Source organism: Thalia democratica, chromosome 7 (genome assembly GCF_965202585.1).
Source record: "Thalia democratica chromosome 7, ktThaDemo2.hap1.1, whole genome shotgun sequence".
Taxonomy (NCBI): domain Eukaryota; kingdom Metazoa; phylum Chordata; class Thaliacea; order Salpida; family Salpidae; genus Thalia; species Thalia democratica.
This window is the reverse complement of record NC_139171.1, coordinates 39145394-39170162: the sequence shown is the minus strand read 5'-3', so window position 1 is coordinate 39170162 and position 24769 is coordinate 39145394. Positions and strand designations below refer to the sequence as shown.

The 24769-nt window shown below is 26.9% G+C and overlaps 1 protein-coding gene across 1 annotated transcript; it reads right to left on the bottom strand.

Annotated features, from left to right (window-relative positions):
* Positions 1-290: 290 nt before the first annotated feature.
* On the bottom strand, positions 291-24444 carry LOC145840995 (Golgi-specific brefeldin A-resistance guanine nucleotide exchange factor 1-like). Its single transcript, XM_082948353.1, has 39 exons — positions 24307-24444; positions 24119-24207; positions 21837-21968; positions 21612-21730; positions 20786-20894; positions 19898-20013; positions 19581-19717; positions 19176-19381; positions 18451-18539; positions 17419-17511; positions 17004-17128; positions 16562-16697; positions 16368-16466; positions 15928-16122; positions 14972-15083; positions 14567-14682; positions 14233-14435; positions 14003-14126; positions 12670-12875; positions 12279-12404; positions 11930-12061; positions 11564-11663; positions 10825-11060; positions 10469-10586; positions 9774-9845; positions 9275-9402; positions 8950-9157; positions 8521-8737; positions 7907-8013; positions 5089-5290; positions 4888-5014; positions 4561-4639; positions 3739-3893; positions 3148-3268; positions 2316-2417; positions 1928-2041; positions 1495-1666; positions 1144-1322; positions 291-708 (listed from the first exon to the last, which is right to left on the bottom strand). The coding sequence occupies exons 1-39, from the start codon at positions 24405-24407 to the stop codon at positions 625-627; spliced, it is 5286 nt and encodes a 1761-aa protein (XP_082804479.1). The 5' UTR covers positions 24408-24444; the 3' UTR covers positions 291-624.
* Positions 24445-24769: the final 325 nt, after the last annotated feature.

The window sequence follows — 24769 nt, the reverse complement described above, 5'->3', positions numbered from 1 at the left end:
GAGTTTCTAGCTTTATAAGTGTAGAATAACTTACATATACATTCAGAAATTTATTTTTTTAAACCTTCTAAGAACAGTTCTTATAAGTTAATATGTATATTTACAAATTTATATATGTAACTACAATTTGTAATAAAACTAAATAAAAATAATATTCGCTACTTAAACTATAGTAATTAAAATTATATAACTAATAATACTGTTTTAGTTTTCAACACACTTTACTTACGTTAGTTTAGTAGCATAAGGATACGTACTAATGAACTAAAATAAAAATAGTTAGTAAAGAATTTAATAAATTTAAACGACAGAAAAACGTCTGAAAAAAATATTTAAAACTAAACATTGCACTAACTTTTACTACTAAACACCCCTAAAAATAAGTTTTATACCAACAAAACAATCCCGTATAAAAATTAAAAAACATCTTACGTAAGAAAAAAATAGTATAAAACTTTGACAAAAATGACTATGTATCCAAAACTTACGTGTTTTAGTTATAACTATTAAAAAAAAAAGTAAACAAAACTTAAGCTTAGACAAAAAACGCAAACAATTTTATCGTTTCAACTAAACTTATAGTTATAAAAATTAGCACAACATTTTTTTGATTTACAATAAATATTATTTTTGCTGAGGAGGAGGTGGGGACGGCGCGGGACTCGCGACGATCGGAACAATGAAGTTCGGTGGAGTTGACGTCATCAGCTGTTAAAAATAAAAACATGATTGTTTGTTTTGTCATAATCAGTTAGATTTTCAGAACTATTGGATTAAAAAAAATCTTGCATTTAGAACTTACATTAGCAAATGCTTTAATAGAACAAGCTTGAGTTTTATAATAGTATTGAGGTTTTTAAAATAGATTTTTTAGTAATATTTAAAACAATTGGATAGGAATAAATTTATTTATTATGTACCTTTATCTTAAATTCAGTCTTGTACTGAATCGGAAACCAACTAACTGAATTTGCGTTTTAAAATAAAGGTTGAGTATAATACTTTTGTGCTATTAGTATTTCCGAAAAATTTTACTTTTGAAACATTTTTCAACTAAAATTTTTTGATAAAAGCCTGCAATAGTTTCTGTAAACTTTAAAAAAAATCTTTAAGAACTTTATAATACTACCAAACTAAACTTACAATGTTAGTTGGAGGTGAGTTACTGAACAAAGCAGAAGTAGTGCCAGCTAATGGTGGTTGCAAGTTTAGCTGTGTGGGCGGCTGACTAAATGGTTGCTGCTGCAAATTTTGAGTTGGAGTGTCTCTTTCAATCGACACGCACTGAGCAGGTACTTCCAATGGTGCTGCTTTCGGTGGTTCTGATGGTTTTGAAAACAATATCATTTACTTAAGTTTGTAATCTTTTCAATTAATTTGTTTCTATTTTACTTTAGTCAAGAGTTCAGTACAAGTCAAGACTTTATTTGCACGCAGAAATTTAAAGTAATAAAAATATTTCTTTGACTTAAATATAATTTAAAAAATTACGACTACCAGGAGACGGAGGTTTGAAAACTTCATTTTTAAGATTGGGCAGAAAAATGTTGATTCTCTCCCACGTGACATCCCACAGGGAGGTGTATCCGGAAGTGGACGAATGGAAGACTTGCGCGGTGTCCATGACCAGCAGCATGTTCTTCAGAGACTCCGGTATCGCTTCAAACTGTGATTAATAAAAGATATCTTTGTCTTTCTTGTATTGTTTGAAAGTTTAAAAGTAAATCTTAAAAGTTTAGCTGCAGTATAACAGAGATAACTTTACTATTAGGGTGTTGATACTTAAAAATATAAAAGTAGATGAAATCTCAGGAAATAAATTTGAGATGAAACTTTAACACTGCAAAGTTAAATTTGCTATTAGAAAATAAACCAAATACAACAAACAAAAAACAATCATCAGTTTTTAAAATAAACAAAAATTTACCAAATAGTCACGCTTTCCAATATGCATATACTTGTCCATAAAATCGAGGATGGTTAACCAAAGTGCGGTAAATGTCGATAAATCGAGAAGAGGCACCAAATGTTGCAAAAATACCTGGATGTTTTGAACTTATAAATCTAATTAAATGAATTTTATTTTTATATTGATTTAAATAAAATTAAAAAATCAAACAAAGCTTTAGATAGATTATGATAAAACCAGAATAAGGATTAATCATGTTGTATTGTTACCATTGAATTATTAATAAATTAAATGACTAAGTCTTTAAAAACTGAAATTTTTGAATTTTAATTTGAAACAGAATTCTAATGAGCACAGTTGACATAATTGTTATTAGATGTCTTTTTTAAATTTGTAAAAAACAAACTTTTGATAATAGTGCAGCAGCTCTCATTCTAGTTTCTTCCATGCCATCTGGATCAACAGGACTTATATTTTCTAACAACTTCGATAAAAGAGGAAATATAACCTGGAAGTTTTTATAAATACTAACTTGTTTTTAGGAATAGTATTTTTAACAATTACTCTTTTTTTTTGTTGTGCAGTGCATATATTTAATATAAACTTTTTAACTGTTTCTAAAATTCAAAAACGTGCTCAACATGTACTTTGTGGCTAAAGTTTTAAGTAATAATAGCATAAGCGACCGAATCGCTAGAAAAAGTTATTTTTAGTAAAAAGTTTAAAAAAATTAGTTTTACAAAACTTTAAAAATATATAGCTTGTAACACATTCTAAAATGTTTTATCTACTGATGTTAACGAACTTAACAAATAATTTAAATTAACTTTTAGGTTTTTTGTAAATTAACTAAAGGTTTTCAAAAAAATATTTTTTTGGTCCATTTTTATTGTCAAATTAAGCTTAAGATAAAAAAACTGTCTTAATTAGCAAAACAACCTTGAAAAAATACTGTAAGCTACTTTAAATGTGTTTAAATAAAAAAAATTAAATGATACAAAAAAATATATAACAGATTTTTCGTATTTAATCAAAATTTTGTTTCTTTACTGGTAATAATAATTTAAAGTTATAGGTTTTTCCACGTTTTTTTTTAAGCTGTCAAATTCCAGGTTTTTCCAGGAATCCAGGTTTTTGGCAACCCTGATTTTAGACATAATTTCAGAAACATATACAATGGTTTTTTGTAATTCATTAATTATAAAACAACTTTTAACACAAAATAACAAAAAATCTACTTTGTTAAAGCACGATTCCCACTCTTTGCCCGTCAAAGTGTTGAGATCGTGATTGAGAAGAGCTCTTTGGAGGAAAGTCAACGCGTGAGATCTCACCTGTCTCCTTGCATCACAGCATAACCTGTCGGTGAAAAAATGTTGTAAACTTTTCTGAGCCTTTTAAATGAACAAAGTAAGTACATTGTACAATATAAAGTTTTAACTAAAACCAAGTAGTTAGCAATTATTTAAAGCTTAAAAGTTAAATGAAAAAACTTAAAAACCGCTAACATAGATATACTAAAACAGTTAAAACGTTTTATTGTTTTTTAAAGAAAAACACAGAAGATATCTTTTAGCTAAAATATTTTATTTTGCTTTACCTTGTACTATATTTTGCCTTATACAGCTATATTTTAGAAATCAACAACTTTTCTTCATCTTTATTTACGTAAAAATTTTTTTAAATACTGTTTTATACAAAAATTCTAATGTAAAAAAACATTTTGTGTTTAAAAATAAGAACTAAAAAAATTGTTTAAATTACAATACCGACTTATCGTCACAAAAAGTTATTTCTAAATAAACAAAACTTTCTGAAACAACACGAACCTGGCAATTCCTTGTAGGAGGGGGCACCAGCAGCTATCCCACAAGTGGGCGGCTTCGTTCTGCATGTTTCCATCTGAATTCTCGTCTGAATGCTCCATCCACTTCTTGTATATCTCACCGGCTTTCGTGTGAAGTTGGTGCATGAGGTCCAACAACTGCCAATTACGTGAATGATAACCATAATGTTCATCTCTTTACTTGAGTATTTCAACATATATTTATTAAACTTTTTTGTAAGTACTTAAGCTACAAATAATTTTACTACACACCTTAAAAACATCGAGCTTGAAACTAATTTATACTCGTAAAAACTTATGTAGCAGCTAGCTATATACACATGTAAAATTGTGTTTTTATCAGTATATATTAGACACGTAGAATAAATTAACACGTAAAATAAATTATAAAACTAAACGGTTTTACTAAGTTTGAAAACTTTAAACTTTTAAAGTTTTTTAAAGAAAAATAATGTTTTAAGGCTGCCATTAGTTGTCTATTATATCAATTAGAAAATTAACATACATTAATAAGCTGATAACGTAATAAAAAAATATTTTGGGAATATATTTAATGTTTTTTTAAATATTACAGAAATTATAAAAACGCATCAAACAATAAACCTCTATCCTCTAAAAACAGTTTTTTTTCGGCTGAATCATGCCTAAAAACTTTGATATTTTTTTTTAACGAAATTATGTTTAAAAAAATACCATACAAAATGTACTTAAAAATATAACACAAACATAGATGTAAGAATACATGCTACAATTTTGTAGGTTTACAAAGATACAAAAAAACAGATAAGTGATTTAGTGTAAAAACCTGTAAAGAAAGAGTGTGATATCGGTCGGGAACAGTTTTTGTGGAAGTGTCATCATCTGATTGCTGGCTTGCCGTGTACCTGCGTGAACAATATTTTATCACATCACACAAAGCATTGTGTAAAATTTGACAAACGATTAATTTTGAAGCAATAGTTGAGCGCTTACTGAAATAGGAGAAATACCAGCTCGTCTATTGATTTTAATTTTGAAAAAAATCTTAGAACTTATGGAAAGTCAAAACTTTAAACATTTAATCAAATTGCATGAGTTCATTAACAAATGAACAAAATAAGTGCTTGAAAATTTTGTAGTAACATTCAGCAACCTTTCGTTGTTGTTAGCGGTGTTTTTCCTCTTCATGTCTCGGTCTTTCTTTTTTTTCAGCTTTTTGTCCTTGTTCAACCTACTCTGCTGGTTGGTTTCGACGGGCTGGTGCAAATGGGCTCTGTTGACTGAAACAAAAAACACAAACAATTTAAAACACAATTTATAACAAGAGAACGTTGATTTATTGAAAATTTCAAACCTCCGTTGATGCTGGCCTCCGCGAACGTCCTGATGCACCTGACGCACAACACGAAGTTGTGGGGGGTGATGTGGGCGGCGTCCCTGACCAGGAAGTTCAGCACCATGCAGCACTTCACCATGGCCTTCATGTCGTGCTGCTGCAAGTTCTCGCCCAGCTCCAACGTGAACTGGTTGCACGGGTTCGGGGGCGGGGGAATCACCTTTAGTAAGAACAAAATATTTTGTTATTTTCGATTTTAAACTTCGATCACAGCTTGGGTTAAACATAAAAAAATTTAACTCTGTTCTGTAGTTGTATATAAAGTTGTTGATACTAAAAATGTGCAACTTTGGTGGTTACATGATAATTCAAATTCAGAAAAGTCTAATTAATAAAAAACTTAAGTGGCAATATCTCAAAAAGTAATATATATTTGAAAAAAAAGGTTTTAGAAATAATTAATAAGATTATGACAGTAAAATAATAAAAAAAATCTAAAAGAGAATTTCAAAATAACTAAAATTTACCATATTTCAAAACTAATTTTAGCCATAAGTCATAAAATATTTAAGATTTCGCAAACAAAAGGGTTCGTAGGTGATTAGAAAGTTTACAAGAGTATTTTATTAAATTTAAAATATAATAACACTGTTTTTTTTTTAAATTTTAACTGTCGGAATTTAAAATTTCTGATTTTGAACAGTCGTGCACCTTAACTTTTGTAACTTTTAAATGGAGCAAAATAAAGTTAAACATATTTTAAATTTGTATTTTTTTTACAAATATTTAAAATTATATAATTTTTTTAAACATATATATTTTTTACCAACATAATTTAAAATAATTATTTAGAATTTCTATCAAGTAATCTACACTTGCTTAATAAAAAGTATGACAAATACTAAAATATTTAGCATTTTAGATTCAGTAATTAGCTTTTTACAAAGCATGAATGATTTAACTGAAAATATAAAACTTTTCCAAGTATTTTCTTTTTTTTCAAAAAAAAAACTGTGTACAGTTTAGAAAAATTGATAAACTTAACCTAAATTATAAGAAAATCTATATTAACTATGAAAATTAAAATCTTCAACATAATTTATAATCATACTTCTTTTACTATAGCTAACAAATGCTGAGTGAAAACACAACAAATATGGTGCTTGATACTAGAAATTCTAAAAAGAAGTAGTTTTTCATACTATAATTTTTTGTTATTTATAAGTTTGAGTTTATTCAACCAATCAGTTTAAAACTATTAAATATTTCTTTAACTTAAAAGATTTTAAAGATTGTCCAAAGTTAACGTTTTAAATAAAAAACATTATTTTTGTAAAGTGTCTATCGTAAAGTTAAAAAAAAGAACTGTTTTAAATCTTATATATTTTGACTATACTTATTTTAAAAACACTTCACCAACATAATCAAAATAAATACTGGTAATAGTTTCAAAATTAATAGTTTTAAATGATTTAAAAAAACTTAAAATAATTTTTTATTAACTAAAAAAACAAAGCTGCTGAAGTTGTTTACTTTTAGATGCATTAAGTATTTTAGGGTTGTCTGTTTTCAAAGGTTAAAAGGTTTATGAGCGTTATTTTAGATTTATTTAAGTTTTTGCAATAATTTTTTATTTTGTTATAAGATTTTGAACTTACTCAAAATATTAAAATTTCCGTTAATATATATAAAAAAACTGGTAAAGTGTATTGAAATTTAGACATTGTTACTTGTTTAGATTTTTTTTCTTTTTTTATAAAATATTTCTCACAATGCAATTTATTTTTAAGAAAGGTCTTGAACAGTATATCAAACTATAAAACGCAAGATATCATTACATCATGCATCTACATTTCTAACTAAAAAACGTGTTTGAATAATTAGAATGGACAACAAAACTGAACTACCTAAAAAATGACTTGAATTACAGTGGCATTCGACTTATATTTAAACTCATAGTAATCACACAACGATTAGACTACAATGTACGATTTTTCACACTCAAATTATACGTGTTTGTACAAAACTCACCAGTACCAAACTCTCATAATTTGCTTGCTGGTTGCCTGCGGTTACCAGCTAAAACACCAGTTTCAATAAGTAAATACAATTACTAATCCACCGTAGAATAGAATAATTTTTTACTTAAAATCAATAGACGTTAGAATTGAATACGAAAAACATGACATGCATGTGTTTTATTGAACTCTATAAAAGAGTGTTTTCTTTAATTATACAGAAAACTTTTAAGTAAAGATATTTTTCCATTTTAATAAACCGCTTTTTCTTGTTACAACAAAGTTTTACTTATGAACTTATGGTTGTTTAAATTAATCATTATGTAAACTTGTTTAAGAATTTACTTATTGTATATAATTATTTGTACGTAAGACTAAACACTTTTTTAGTAAAATTTAAATGTATTTAAAATATTTAATTAGTTAGAAAAAATAAATTATTTACGTCTTACTTGTTATCTTGAGTATATACAACTTAAACGTAGTTAACTTACAATATTAACTTTACAACTCTATAACATATGAAAAACACAAACCAAATATAGCTTAGCGTTGCTCTCTAAAGTTACATTACTGTTTAATACGTTATATTTAAATTTAAATCTATTTAACATAAAAAGAAAATAAACCGCAGTCATTATAATTCTACGACCCTAAGGTTTACCCTATTCGTTAAAATACAAAATATAATACAAGTTTAAAATGTTTACAAAAAACGCCGAAACTTGTGGTTTAACCGTAACAAAACTTAAGACCTTATCTAACATAAACTAAGATATAGTAAATATTACTAAGATAAGCGAGTAAGAATAACTAACATTTTTCTGCAAGTTAGCTTCATAGAGTTCAGTATCGGATGTGTAGCCTCGATCAGATGACAAAGCGTCTTTTGTATCAGTTTGCATTTCGCTATCCGACTGTGTTCCTTAAAAAAAACTTTATATAAAAGAAAAAATTCAATAAAAACGTTGGCTAAAAACAAAAAAATAAAAAGTTATAACTGTTTTAAAATATCACTGTGCTTATTTTACTAATCGCTTTTCAATTGTAAGTTATTTTTATAATCTATATAAGCTAAAAAAAGGGGAACCGCTCATTTCCAACCCGCGATCTAATCCCACCCGATCAAATTCGAGAAACGCCTACCGACCAAGGGTAAGGAGGTAGCAGCAGTGGTAGTATCAATAAATAAATATATAAATTATAAGTAAAAAAAAAGCTAAAATATTAAAAAATAAAAATTAAAAAATTGAGTGGGAATTGTGCGCGGGTGGAATTTGATTGAGTGGGAAATGATCGCGGGTGGGAATTGTCAGTATACCACTTTAAACATTAGTTTTAAAAAACAGTAAAGTAAGATTATTTATACAAGGTGAATGTATGGTTATGTGAAACTGCAAAATACTTGAACTATAAATATCAAAATACTAACTTCTATCATGACTGAGCTGGTCTACGTCATCTTCCGTAGTCACAGCGGCAACTTCGTCACTTGATGACGTCATATTGACGACTTGATGCTGCGGCCTGCTTCCGGCACCGACGCTCTTCAGAATGGTGAAAATTGTCATCCAGTCGTTTCTGTCGTGAATGTTGGCCGCGTTTTCCTTCAGCAGCTTGTCCATACCGAACGCAATTTGCCTGCTGACCTGTTTGAGATATATTACTTTTAAAGGTTTACGATATACTTTAATATTTTGATTAGTTTGTACTGTACGGTATAGTATTAAAGTTTTCATAAATTTTTTTTTTTGGTATGAATTTTTATATTGTAACTTGTTATTATAATTTTCTAATATCTAAAACAATTAGTACTTTTGGTATAACTAAAACTTAAAAGAAGTACTTAAACGCTTTATACCTTGTAGATGACATTATGAGGAATCATGATGAGTATCTGAAGGGAGTTGAGAATCTCATCGCACACGTCTTCCCTGTGGAGCAGACGAATGGCGATTCTCAGCAGTCCGCTCACCGCACGCTCCAGCAGCCTGGAGTAGTCGGGCGAAAGCACTATTATGTTGTACAAGTGCTCGCGTACCATGTGCCACAGCGAAAGTATCCGGTCTCTGTTCGTATAAATTTATGTACTTACATCCATATCCTTTTCAGCTTATTTTAAATACAGAAAATCGAGTAAAAGTTGAAAAGATTTAGCAAAAAAAAAAACTATTTTTAACAACAACTTGTTTTGTAGAACGACTCCTAGCAGTAGTTCCAAGTAAAAGATGGCTGAATCTTCGCTGTAATGGAAATCACCCTGTTCTATCATGTGGCTGGCACGGGATGACATTATCAGCGCTTTAACTAGTTCCTATGAATTATATTTAAAATCACACAACTTTAAATAGAGTTTTATAGTCTAAGACTAATATCAAATAAACTACTTGCCACGCTGTTGTATTCAGTGCGTCAACAATTTATAATTGTGAAAATAAATAAACTTACTATTATTAGTAAAACTTATTTTTAGTGACCTATTTTAATAGGTTACTAAAAATTGATCAATACTTAAAATATATTATAATTGAAATATAATATATACAAAATACTTATATTCAATACTTAAAAGTTTGAAATTCATATTATTAAAAATAATTTAAAAAACATTCTTCAGTATATTAAAAATAAACAATTAAACAAAGATGCATTTAATTATATTTTAACAAAGATGGAAAAACTCACGTGTAAAGAATCTAAGAGTAAGAATTTGCTTTCAGTCACTAGATTTTGCAGTTGCAATTCTACAACACATTCCTAAAATCATAAGTACGTTAGTTTATATATACAGATATACATACTAGTTGATTATTAAAAAAAAATACTAAAACTTTTGTTAAGGAAAGAAATTATCGCTTTAATATAATGTTTTTTAATATTTTTCAACAACTTTAATACTTAAAGTAAGTATTGTTAGTTTAAATTTGATAGGTGCTTATAAATCAAAACAATATCAAATTTTTAATTCAATGATGATTGTGTCAAATTTCACATAAGTTAATATATCCTTTTTTCAATGAAAAAGCTAAACATAAGAATAACACAAATTACAAACTGTAATTCGTCTTAAGATTTAAATTACAATTTTAAATACAACAAGATATAATAAATTAATAAGTGTACCAAATATTAATTCGTGCATGTAATTTAAACAAAACAAAAAAATACTTAAACTACAGCTATAACTACTATGATTAGATGTAAAATTTATGCTTGTTTCGAACTTAAGTTTTATAAGTTGAATACAGAAGTTACTTTGATTATCAGCTGTCAAATTCTAAATAATCAAGAAAAACGCTGTAATTTTTACCTATACTATCAGCGTTAAAATCTAAAAATAACTGTTAGGTGAAGGAAATAAAAAAGCATATTTGAATTACTTGTGCATTTTTAAGTGCTTGCTGGTTTTCAGGAGTGTTCTGCTTCTGATTGTTGTTATCATTCTGACCGCCTCCTCCTATGAACTGGAAGAACAGACTGCTCATCAGCGAGTCATTCCTGCAATCAATATAAATGTAAACTTTGCAGCCAATATTAAGTTTTGATATATAAAATGGGTTAAATATCAGAAAAATTAGTTAATTTAAGCACGTAAAATATTCAGAGTGAAAATAGCACTGTTAAAAAATTTTACTCTACAGTTAATTTTTTAAAGGAAACATTTCAACTTTTGAAAAATTAATACTTGTGCGAAGAAAAAAATTAAAGCACGGGTAACTATGCACACTGATTCAACCTCTGAGGCACGACTTCTTCGGACAGCAAGTTGACTTTCTCGTTGACGAAGTCCTCGGCTTCCATGAGCTGCTGGGGGAGGAGCTTGGCGCGGAAGAGGGGCAGGATGATGTTGAGTATGTTCTGCCACCCCTCGCGCAGTATGTCGCCGTGCACGTGGGCGAGGCTGAGCGCCGCGCGAGCCGCCATCTGGCACTTCTCGTCTCTTCCGAACGGTATCGCCGCCAGTTCTTCGGACTTTGAACAAAAACAACCGATGTTAACAGTATATCGTGTGTGAAAAAAGGTAACAAGTAAATCAAGCCAAACTTAAAATTAAATTTATCATTTTTTTATTATTCGACTATAAGGAAGTTAGTATTTCTAAAAATTAATTTTGAAAAAATGTTTGTTATAAATAAAAAGCTTTAGACTACAAATGATAGTCTTTTTCAGTAAAATGCATTTAATAAAACTTATTTTTATTAAATACTAACAATTTATCATATATGAAACAAAAACTATAGGTAAATTAACTTAGAGTTGAAACTAAGTTTTCATTTTTATTTCTAATTTAAACGCTTTTAGTACCTAGAAGTTTAATACCAACATTTTATTTTTTAACTATTATAGTTTAAAAACAAAACAAATATCGTAAAACAAAAAAAAATTGTTTATGTTCTTTTGATGTACATGTTGAAATTAAAACTTATTACGAAGCTCACTATTGATAGTAAATTAAATTATTCAAAAATTAAAACCTCAACTTCGCTTGTAAGCCCAGTAAATTTACAAAGTGTGCAAATTAGTTTGTCGAAAACTTCACTCATCTCAAAGTTTGCACTGATCATTGCGCATTTTCTAAAAAACGAAAAAAATAATTTTACTTGCTTAAGTAGAGAACAAACAAATTAAGAAAAATACTGTAATGAAAAAAAAATATGTAAGCATTTATAAGCGGTTGTACTATTTTCAAAACCTACTAATCCTCAAGCAAAATTTCAAAAATAATTATCTATTTTTAACAACATATAATAAAAAAGTTTACAAAACTTAACAAGTTTACTTTGAAAATATTTTAACAACTTATTGATTAAGAAAACTACTATAAAAACAATTGAAGTTACTTGAATCCAGTTATTGCTCTCTTCACAATATGCTCCTCTCTCGACTTGTCAAAGACGTAAGAAAGTGCAGATATTGTTGGCGCCCAGCTCATGGCGAAAATGTCTCCGTCGTACAAACTCAGCTTGTTTCCACTGCATTGCAACGTTCATTGTGTTTAAATATTAATAATAGTACAATGTACAGAAAACCATATAAAACAAACTGTCAACTCATAACTAAGTTTTTATTTGTTGCCTTTAAGCTGAAATTGGTATTGATAACTATATAAATCTTAAAAAAAAAGTTATCGACTCCTAATTAAATTTATATTTTAATCAGTTGTTGGTAAAAATAAATATAAAATCTCACTCATTAGGGCTGGGTGCGGACAGCCACCTCCCTTCTTTGGTCGCTCCCCTTCTCACCAGTCCTTTCCACATCCACTTGTCATGAACCTCACCCGTCTGCTCCTGCGGCAGCACTATCTCGTTCGTTCTACAAACAAAGTTTTGTCAGGTTTAATGTTTTAAACAAACTTTTATTGAAAATAGTGTTTGGATGTTAACATTTTTGATGTAAATTTAAAGATTAAAAACAGAAAACTATTTTAAAAAGTCTTCAGGTGTATTGTAAAGTATACATTTTTCGACAGTTATATAAACGACATAAATTGAAACAAAACTTATTAACTTTTTTCAAACATAAATATTAAACAAGCAAGCTATATGCAAAGCAAGCCAATTAAACACTTCAAACATACTTAATAGTCGTGTAAATCGCTTCCAGCATGCCTCTGTCCGAATCGGTGCCCATGGCGAGCGAGGTGTTCTTGATGAAATCCGCCTGGGACATGGGAGTGTGCTGCTTGCGCACGTTCTTGTTGTGCTGGTCCGTGTTCAGCATGATTATTGCGTAGCTCAGCACGAACGCCGTGTTCTCGTTCTTGAACGGGTAGTTGTTGCTGCTCTGTTGCGGTTTTACGTTGAAATTCATTTAACAAACTTATCTTTTTCTAAGGTACTTCAGACTATGATACTTATAACTTTTAGATGCCCTATGATAGTTGAATTTTATAATTTAAAATATAATACTCTAACACTGATAGTAAACAAAAAATTGAATATAATTCCAATAATTGAGTTTTGAAGTAGATTTAAAATTATTGTAAAAGAGCCTTTTGAACCACATATTTTTTATCTCTGAGGGTCTCATTAATTTTGTTGATTAATTGAGTGAAACAGTATTTTATAAAAAGATTGTGAATGAATGAAGTTGTAATTTTTATCCTTGGATGCAAGTTGAGATCCTTGATTGTTATTCTTGAACTAAATTAAAAGTAAAGAAGTCTTTAAAATATTTACTTCAAAACTAAAAATTTAATGCTCAAGATAAATAATGTCCCTACTTAAATTTCAAATTAAATAAAAATTTCGTGTTAATAAATTTTTTGATTACTAAGTTTACTTTTCTTACTGTTAAGCTTTAAGTTATTTTAAAACGGTATTTTTTTGAACCTATCGAAATAAATAAATGTACAAATTAAAATTAAAACAATGTAGTGATTTATTTAACCGGTTGCTTATGGTAAAAAACTAGAGTTCTACCGGATCCGGCAGGATCCTAATTACAAAAATATCCGGATCCTAGTATTATGTATCCAGCAGATCACTGAATATACTTTATTCGTTTTAGTTCTTTTTAGTGGTAAAAAGGTAAAAGACTTGTTTGAGAGTAGTTTTATAACTTACAATAGATATTTAGGAAAAATTTTAATAGATTCAAAGTAAGTTTCAAAATTAAGTATCCCAGATCCGGCCGTATTTTTATGAATACGGTAGATCACAGGAAACTACTTAAAAATTTTTACTAAACGTTTTTTATAGTCATACAAACTTAAATAAACACTTTTTGAAAAAGTTTATTAAGTTTACAAAAAAAAATTGTATCCATAAGAATTTTTCTTACTCAATCTTCAATAACTTTTAAACACTCAAACTTAATCTATTGTTTGAAGATGTACATGTGTTCATAAAAAAATGCTGAAAAATGCAATTTGGATCTGTAAAACAATCAAAAGAGCTCTTTTAACTAACCGACCAATAGTCCGAAAATGCAGTGATAAGCTTTTCAATTACCGGAGCCTCGCCGGGAAGTCTGAAAGCTTCTAAATATTGGCGAAGCGCTTCGTCAATTCGCAAGTTTTCAAACTTGAATGTGCTGTTGAAAAAAAAGTAATTCATAGAAAAAATTATACAAAAACATGTTTAAAATAATGAAAAACAGAAATAATCTTTTTCATAGTCATAATTAACTTAGTACGAACGTAACAAAGTGTTGGAGGAGGTCGGGGAAGTTTCTGTCGGGCAGGTACTCTCCGATCATCTGCGGGTCGAGCCACGGGTTGTCCCTCAGCCACCTTGATATCTGGCACGCGTCCCTCGGAATGTCAAGCAGTCCTCCCGCTTGAAGCGCGCTGATGCCGTTCTTCGGCTTCTTGTTGAACTGCTCCGTGCAGTTCATCAGAACCTGATCAATCAAGTAATCAGTTATAAACCGTCTAAAAATGTTGTTAAATGGATACTTTGGTAATGAAAAATGATAAAAACTTTATATTAATTTTTAGCATGTTATAAACTTTTTTTTTAATTTACACCAACCTTCTTCTTTTCCTTAATATCTCTAAGCTCTAGAATAGACGGGAGCTGGGAAGTGAATCTTTCGGGAAGAGGCGACATTGTTTGTTTACTACCAGATTCTGCATCCACATTTGAATCTTGATAAAATGTTAAGATTGTTTTTACTAGTTTTTTGTTAGCTTTGTGTTTTAAATTGATTTGAAAGTCAAATGAATAAAATCAAAACAGTTAGCTACACAATGCTATAAATATAAAGATTTTAGTTTAAAAAAAAGTTGTTTACTTCTTTGTAAAATTGAAGTATACTAAAAAAATGATGGTATTATAAAAGTATTATAATTAACTTTACAAGTAAATATCTTTTAAGTATTATTCGCATTTAAGTTAATTATAGATGCTTGTTTATAATTTAGTTAAAAAATTAACCTGTAATTTCAGGCTGATTTTTACAACGGTTTTCAATGCTTCTTACTACTGTAAGCAATGTGTCTAGTGATAACAAATGAGTTGGAAACAATCCGGATGTTGGAAAAGCGTGCTATAAATAAATTTAAAATTTATTGTTCTAATTTTTTATACTTAGCATCAATTATTGATAGTTTAATTTTTTTTTAATTAGTTTTTTCAGTTTTTTTTTAATGATTTTGAGATACTGCACTTAGGTGACTAGTAGAAATATTGAATTAGACAATTGAAAAATTACTGTTTCATCAAAATCTTACTTAATTTTTTTCTTCAAACTACCCTTACTTTATATTTAAACTTCACAATATTAAAGTTTTAGTCTGATAAAAACACCTTTTTAAAGCATATTTTAAAATCTACAAGTTCTTAGGTTAAAGCTGGAGACAAAAAAATTTAAAAAATATGACTCAACTTTTTTATTACAAAAAATATTAACTTTTACCTGTCATACCAGATATTTTAAACATAACAAAAAAAAAAACTAAATCTAAAACCTAGTAGAGATTTCTAAACTAGTAAACAATAAGAAGACTTTCTAAAGTTTTCTTTTAACAATTAAAATAATTTAATACTATACCTTCTCATTTTAAGTTAATTTTTTTTATATAAACGTTACATATAACTATTCAAAATATAAATTTAATTGTTTGTTAAAAAAAGATCCTAGCGAAACAAGTTCACTGAAATAAATAATCATAACAAATTAAACAGTATCCTTCGTTTATTACACTGACATATATTTCTGTGTGTTAAACGAGTCAACACACTTTAACTGAGCTCTGGATACTGTATAATTTGTTATTATTATGTATTATTATATTACTAAAAAAATAATTCTCAACTTACTGTAAAGTAAAGAGCTTGTTTAAATATTAATTTCAATACAGACTTCACTAAGATAAAAAAAAAGTTTAAACCTCTTTAAGCAAGTTGCTCAGCTCGGCCAAGATGTCAGTGCAGTAGAAATCGCAATCGTAGTTAAGGTAGAGCTCAGTGACGAAGCCGGGAATGTAAAACAACTGCATGATGGCTTCCAGCGACAACTCCTTCAGCTCGTAGCTCAGCTTCGACTGCTCGTTTCCGACCAGGTCCATCAGTCGTTTCAAGAATGACTGTCAAGAATATTGCAAAAGTTTAAAAAAAACTTTAAAAAAGCTTACAGTTGCTGATTTGATTTATTCTTAGCGAGTTAGTATTTAAAGGGTTGATTAAGACAAAAGCAAATATATCTGTAATTTTTTATACCTTTTATGTCAAGCCAACTCCGTAAAATTCTTTTGTTTAATTAATGATATACTTGGTACAAGTTACACTACTGCTTTTATAATTTTGCAACGAAAATAACTAAAACTTTTACCTCCAACTGGAACTTGAGATGAGCACGAAGAGATTCGAACAAAAGAAGAGAAAGTCTGAGCGAGGATGCCACGAGTGAGACTTTTTCCACTTTCAAAAGCTGCAAAGTTCAAATAAATATAAATTAAGAACACAGATCTTATATTTAAATCAATTTTTTTTTAATAAAAATAAATGAATAACAAACGAAATAACCTGAAACAAGAACTTGCACATGTCATCTTTGATATGAGCGAGCAACACTGGAAATTTGCTGATTTCATCTCCAGAAACTTCTAAAGCCACAGTTAAAAGGGAAATTCCCATGTAATTCATGTGTTCCTCATTGTTGCTGTTTATAACATAGTACTATAAACTAAAATAATAATTCAAGTTTAAAGTCAATTATTAGTTATTCCAACATTTCTTTCTACGTCTTGAACAGATCAATTTGCTTAATTAAAACTGGTAGGTTTAAAGCAATACGTATTACTAAAATTTGTAGTTCTAAAACTATATATTTTTTCAAACCAAGTTTCTTAAAAATAGAAATAAATTCAAAACAGCTTGACTAACACAACTATTATGCAATATTTAGGAAAAGATATTTTTTCAAAAGTATATTTAAAATAGAAAAAAACTTTTTAAAAAACTTTACCGATCAAGAGGGTTAATGAGAGATATAAGAAATCTGAACAGTTCCCTTATACATGGCAATCCGTAAGGTAGCAATGGGCCGTCCAAATCATCGAAGTTTTTGTTTGTTGAGGATTCATTCAAAACCTTTTTTTAATTTTAATTTTTTAACTAAAAAAAACTTCAAAACTTGTATACTCTTTATGTTTTTCAATTTAAGTTAACAAATGTTCAATATTATAAAGTATCATGAAAAATTTTTTTTTTTTTTTTTGCACTAAAAATGTTTTTTTTTGTAGTAGGAACATTCTACTAAAATTTTACATTTATATAAACTAAATAAAAAGTTAATTGTTTCTATCTATAAAACATCCAGGTCACTTAGTGGTAACTTAAAACAAATTCAATTAAAATATTGTTTGCACATTAAAACTAACATCAGTTAGATTACTTTTGTCTTTAACCTTAACTTTGTCTGCTTCAGTAGAAGTTGGAAGTTCATTGTTCATCTCCGTGTCAGCTAATTCTCCCTGTGCAACATAATTGAAATTAAAAAAAATATATATTATTTTAACGCATTTCAGATTTAGTGTATACTAACTATGTGGTCTTTGAATTATGTATGTTTCAATAGTATAATTGCAGAATATGCTGTATATATGTTGTTAAAAGGCAAAATTTCAAAAAAACAAAAGCTTTGGGGAACCATATTCTGACTTGTGTAAAATATTTATTATTACATCACTTAATTTTTAAATATTGTACTAAGCATTACAAAAAAACAGACTTTATTCTTTTATTTCTTTTAAGAATAAAAGGAATAAAAATACAAACCATATTTTTTTAGTTTTAAGCAACTGTAACAGTAAAAATAATGTGATGAAACTATCTTAAGTAGTTGACTTAAGGATAGACCGATGATGAATTTAAGGGTTTTGGATGTAAAGCTGTTTAAAAACTTATGTTATTTATTGTAAATGCTTTAAAGAACACAAAATTTGTTAATACTTTTTTTTTAATTAGAACTACTTTGACGATTTCAAATGTTAGATTTATATATTCTTTAATTTTTTGGTTGTAAAACTATTTTGCAATTAAACTTATAATACTATACTGAATAAACTAAAAAAAAACTTTTTAAGATCTTTTTATGAAATCTATGTTAGAATTTTAAATTTTAATAGTAAAAAACAAAAGTATATATCATTGAAAATTTCCGTTTTTGATTTCATCAAAAAAACTTAACAATTTTGATGTTAAACTATTAACTGGTAGATCAAAAATTAAAACAAAAGCACTTAATTTTTTAAATTAACTTCCATAAAATGTTCAGATAATTTTATCAAAAAAAAAAACCAATCTTATTCTGAAGTTACACAAAAAATAACCATAGTATAAGTCTTATTTAAAGAGTATACACAAACTCAAGCTTAAACAAGTTTAGAAGTTTGAATTCAATAAAAAAGAACCTCGTCTACAGTAGCTTGTCTTTGAACGGTCAGCTCATTTTCCTTCTCTGCAGCTACAACTTTTTCAGTTAATTCTTTTGCTGTTTCTGCTTATTAAATATTAAGGTTGATTAAAGAGAAGATATGGTCAATTATTTAAAAACTATTTTAGTCGTGTATGAAAGCTTAAGGAGGATCAAAAGACTTTATTTGAAGAACATAAATAATCTAACTAGTGGTCAATATCTATCTATGTCTATTGCTGTAAAGTTTTTAAGATTCACTGAAAGTTCAAAAGCTATGAAGTGTTCTTACTATTTAAAATCTAAGAACATAATTTTTGATAAATTGTTCCTTAAATTAATGCTTTCCAGATAAAAAAATAAATATTCTAAAATGTTAAATAATACAGTATTTTAATCAACTATAAAAATCTAAAATTTTAGAGCTAAATATATCAAAAGATAGCTTAAAAAACTTTATGCTTGTTCGAATACAACTGCACTATAACCTCAAGTTGTAAAACCTAAACTGATTTAATTGTGCATATATAACTATTTATAAAAGTGAGCCATAGTGTAATTTTTAAAACTTTCAATTTTTAACTTTAGCAAAAGTTATAGATGAGGTGTTTGAATCTTGAATTTTAATTAAACGATTAATATTATATTAGTTTATTTAATTAGTAGTCTAATTAATTAAAATTTTTATATATGTTATTAACACAATAAAAAATATAAAAATACCTATAACTACAAAGTCAGTTGTTTCTTCATTACTACTTATATGTTCTGTTGATGCTTGTGTACTTTCGGCGTTTGATACGTTTTCTTCACTACAATCTTTCTTTTCCGGTTCAGTTTTGTTTTCTAAATCAGCTGTAGTGTTTTCAGCTGAAACTTCTGAGTGGAAGTTCGAATTTTCATTAGCAGATTTTGTTGTTATTGTTGCGCTAAAAAAATATTTTTTTGAATTTTAATAATCTATCCAAACTGAAATAGAGTTAAAAAATTAAACTTTGTTTTGAACAAATGATGGAAACCATTTATAGATCACAATAAAAGAGTAAAGTTATAATCATATCAACTATCAGGTTTTCTCCTTAAAAATCAAAGGCCTTTTTAATGTCTGATACACACAATGCAACAAACTTGAACGTTTTATTTTCGTCGGTGCTGGGTGAGACGGCGGGCGTGCTGCTGTTTGATAACTTTTGCTGCTCTTGCCTCCTTTTCTTTCGCTTGCTTCGCGAACTTGACTCTTGTATTCCACCCGCTCGCATTTTCAACTTTATCAATTATTTAAAGTTATAAAATTTTCAATAATAAAAAGATACATTATGACAACAAAGCAAACAATGTGCGCTCTACAACAAAAATACATCACAGTAACAAACAACTTTGATAAAAAACTGTGATACAACGTACAAATGAGAAAAATGATTGTGAATTTTTATTTTGTCAAATACCTTTTTCATGGAGTTTTCAGGGTAGGTGTTAATATCGTCCTTAAGAATAGGCAGCCTCGTGAATAGAACTTGAATCATGTCGACAAGAGTGTGTTCAGCGGTCTTTCTTAGTAAATCTATTAAGAGCAGATTGATTAGCTTTGAATCAAAATTAATAACATGTTTTTACATTATAAAATCTTAATTTCAACCATAAGCTAACATGTTGTTTAGAAAAACTAAGTTCCATAAAAGTAAAAATCATATTTGAGTTTAGTTTGAAATTATTGTCAGCAGAAAAAGTTTTTAAAAAAACTAAGATAAAAGTATTATAATAACAAAGTCAATAAATAAAAAGCTATTTTTAATTTTTTTAAAGTAAATATTTCTTGTTTATACACATACCAAAACAATCTTTTAAATATTCTAGATTTAAAGTAAATAAGTTGTTATTAATAAGTTGTTTAAGTATTTATAAAAACAACTAAGCTAGCATTCTACAATGCAAATTCAAAAATAATATTATGCATATAAATACGAAAACTTATATATATTAAAACTTTTAGGTGCTATAAACAGAGAAATTACAAAACTTTCAAATACATAAAAAAAAAATTTATGATTAAACAACAAGAAAAAACTCCGTTAAAATATTTTTTTAGCAAAATATTTCAAATAAAAAAATGTTTTTATAAAAAAGGTAATAGTCATAATTAATAAATGCAAATAAATTTTTACATTGTAAACATTTAACTATTATTATATTGTTATTTTTAAACCTTTTATACAGTGTATAGTATAACTAAATTTCAAAAATATCTAACTCGTTTTCAGTTAAACTTATATCTAAATATAGCACCAAAACATTTAAAATAGATACAGTTTATAAAAAGTAAAAAACAAGCTAACCACTTAATCGAATCTCAAAACAGATCCTAAAGCAAGACTGCATTATTTCACATACGGCTTCGTTGGTTAAAAGATTTCCAATATTGTACAAAATCAAAGATCTTAGAACCTTTAAACGATTTAAGTTGTATAATGATTTTTTCAGCAATAAATTATGACACACTATTATTAATATAAAGAAAAATAATAATATAAGTATTTTAACATTTGTAGGTTCTATATGGTAAAAAATAATTATTTTGGATAAAACTTATATAATATTGCTTAGTTTAAGATAATATTTGCTTACATAGACATGTAAAATAAGCTAAGGAACAAAACTTTGTATATATTTGATTTTTATTACATCCGTTTATTATTATCTTACTTTTACTATATTTATTGAATTAAAAAACCAAAACGCGCGAGAAATGTGGAGTAATAAGAATTATTAGATAGATAATTATAATTATTATCTAAGTACTACTGATACATAGTTCATTAATTTTGTTAAATTAATTATTGATAAAAAGTTACATAAATTTAATTAAAAAAATATTTTGGTTACTTAAAATATTTTATTGATAACAACAATAAAGTATAAGTTAAAAGTATAAGTCAACTATATAATATAAGGTTTCTTGTACTTATTTTCAAAACTCTATTTAGTAAAAGTAATACCATCATATATTGATACTATTTTTAAAAGTATCATCGTAAAACAACGTGATAAATAAACTTATTTTATATATTTAGATTCATACATTGATTTTGAAAAAAAAACCGATAATAACAACAAAATAATAATCAAAAAAAATATTTAAATTTATAAGTTAGTTTAATTTACCTGTAAAATTTTGTTTAAAACTATTTCATCATGAGATGGATCAGTGCCTACAAATCTTGCATGTGTGACTGCTCCAGCTATGCTTGAAACTGCATTTGCTGCGTTAGGCGCTTTCAGATCTAAATATATTTAAGTATATTAAAAACATAACGTACTGTGTTAGAACGATTTAACTTATTCTTCTTTTAGGTTGTTTGTATATAAATAAAAAGCAAATAATCTTACCAATTAGATTTAAAACAATGAATTTGTTTAGAGAAGTGAGAGCCAGACTAGTTGTTGGGCCATCAGTTTCTTCAGCTCTGACTACATCCAAAAACGGAGTGAGATATGAGATAGCCATCAAGTCGAAAAGGTCTGAAAAAATTAAGTTAATGTCAGTAGTAAAAAAAAGACTTAAACTTGTTAAAATATTTTCTCACAATTTGTATTAAAAACAAACATTGTTTTACAACTAAATTTATTTATAAATATAAACTGTTTATAGATATTTTGTTTTTAAATTTTAAGTGATGTATACTTTGTATATAAAACTATCATACTTATTACATCATATCATCAAATTTTTTGTATTGATTATAAATTTGAATTTTAGTTTAAAGATGAACTCTGACAAGGATTTTAAGCACAAATTTTTTAATTCGAATTATATGTTATCTTTTGTATTTTATTATACACTAAATGTATAGACTGCATTTATATTTATAGAACACACAATGTTTAATAAGTTTTATGAATTAATGCCAGGACTATTCTTCAGAGGGCTATAAGTTATACAGTTTTGTTTAACAACAACTTTCAAACTACAAGCTTCTAATAGAGTAATAGAGGATTGCAACTCATTGAGTCAAAAAGACTAGTTTAAGTGATCAAAATTTAGTCTGAGTTTATTTGAAAAACTTTATAACGACTAATTTTCAACACAAACAACTTCTACCTAAAACTTCTATACAGTTATAATGTATTTTAAATAACTAACAACATTAAAATATATGTCTTAACTGTACTTTCGTAAACAGTAATCATACATTTTTACATTGAAATATCTATAAATTATTTTCAATCTTAACAATTTATATCTTTAAAAGAAATCTTAATAAAACTTTACTTAATAATTTAAATAAACACTAAAAAACAAAACTAATATTACAACATAAGCTAATTAAAAAATTAAACATTAAAAACTTAGTGCAGTCACACTCAATTAAGTTTTAATAAAAACTTGACCTGAGCTTTTGATAAACTCAAAATAGTTTTTATCACAATCTACATTAGTATTACAACAGGCTAGTAAACAAAACCGTCACAATTTTTTACATTTACACAAAAAGTAAAATAATTAAAAGTTTATTTTTTAAATATAGTTTTTTTTTAGTTCAAAAACTACGTTTAAACATAAGAATTTAATTAATATTTCATTGTCAAACAATATAACTACATTTAAAAACCTTTAAAACGTTATAGCCAAAGGGGGTAAGCTATGTTTTTTACAGGTTGATCTTATTTTATAGAATGTTTACTAACCTTCAAGTTGCTTTTTACTGTTTTAAAAAAATCGAATTAGTTTTTGAGATATGACTGGTCAAAGCATAATGAACCTGCATAATAGGTTCCCTAAGGCAAGGAAAAATTAAAACAGCCAAAAAAGACTATTTCATTTAAATCTATCTCCTCTTACATTTTCAAGCAATCTTCTTCAAACTTTCACAATTTGATCTTTATATAATAACAAAAAAAAACATTACTTTGGACTTTAAAAATCTTAAAGTAAAAATACCATTTTTTGAAAAAAAAAGACTTTTTTTTTAATTTTTATCATAAAATTTTTGCTTTTTTAAATTATTAAAATTCATAAGAATTTTTTTTTTCTTATGATGTAAAGAAACATTTCCTGAAAACTCGAAGAATATTGCATGAAAAAAGAAGGAGAAGATAAATTTTTAGTGATTTTCAAAATTTCAAAAAAAAATTGACCCCAAAAAATTTGGGGTCTATACATTTGTATTGGAAACTTTTTACAAAAAATAAATACCTCAAAAGTTAATTGATATTATTGAATTCTATAAAAACTGGCTTGTAGTTTGTACTTAAAGCTTTTATATAAAAGCCAAAGTTATTTTTTGTAAAAAAATCTGCTGAACCCCCCTATGGCCTTAATATAAACCTTTTGTTTATCAAAAAAAAAGTATCTATAAAGTTGATAAATATAAATTTTATATAGATACTTCACTGATTTATTTAAAATTTATTTCAAGTGCTTATAATTAGCAGATAAAAAAATCTTGTTTATTACGTCATATCATCAAGTTTTTTGCATAAGTGCTAAATTTTAATTCTAATTTGTTAATAAATACAGTTTAAGCATATACTACTATCTAATATATACAAATATCTTAGTTATTAAAAACATGTTATACAAAAAACTATAAAGCTTAAACATATTAATACAGCTTGTATTTATTAGAATCATATTTCATGACTTAGTACAAACATCAAACTAAACTAACTTTCACACCTATTTAGTGTAATTCTTAAGTTATAAAAGCTTGTGATAAGAGGATCATCATAGTCGTTTTGGTAGCTATGTGTTTTCCATCTAAAACAGTTAAGTGTTATAAATAAGATTTTTTTAAATTTAGTTATTAAAAATTAAACAAAATAAATTTGATAACATATTTTATCAAAAAATTCTTACCTTCTATCTTTCCTGAGGGCATCAAAAACTTTACTGAGCTCATCAATAACAATATATTTTGACCCACGAACATGGTTTGTTGATGAGGAAAAATTACTCATATTTTAATAATATGATTCTATTTTTTACATATAACCTATTAAAAAGTGCTTTAATGTTTTAATATAAGATATTTGTTACTTTTATATACCTTACTTAATTTCTTAAAAAAAAAATAATCATAATCTTGTAAGTTTTAAAGTTAGTAATAAAAATGTTTTTTTAAATATTCAAAAATAATTTTTAAACTTAAAAAAAAAATATAAAAAAAGTTATACTTAACACAAAAAAAGTTATAAAAATACTTGGATGTACAGAAATCAAAGTAGCATAAAATAAAATTAAATAAGTATCATAAGTATAGTTGTAAGGTAAAAAAAGGTGAATTTTACATACTAGACTTTTTTTAACTATTAATGCTTTA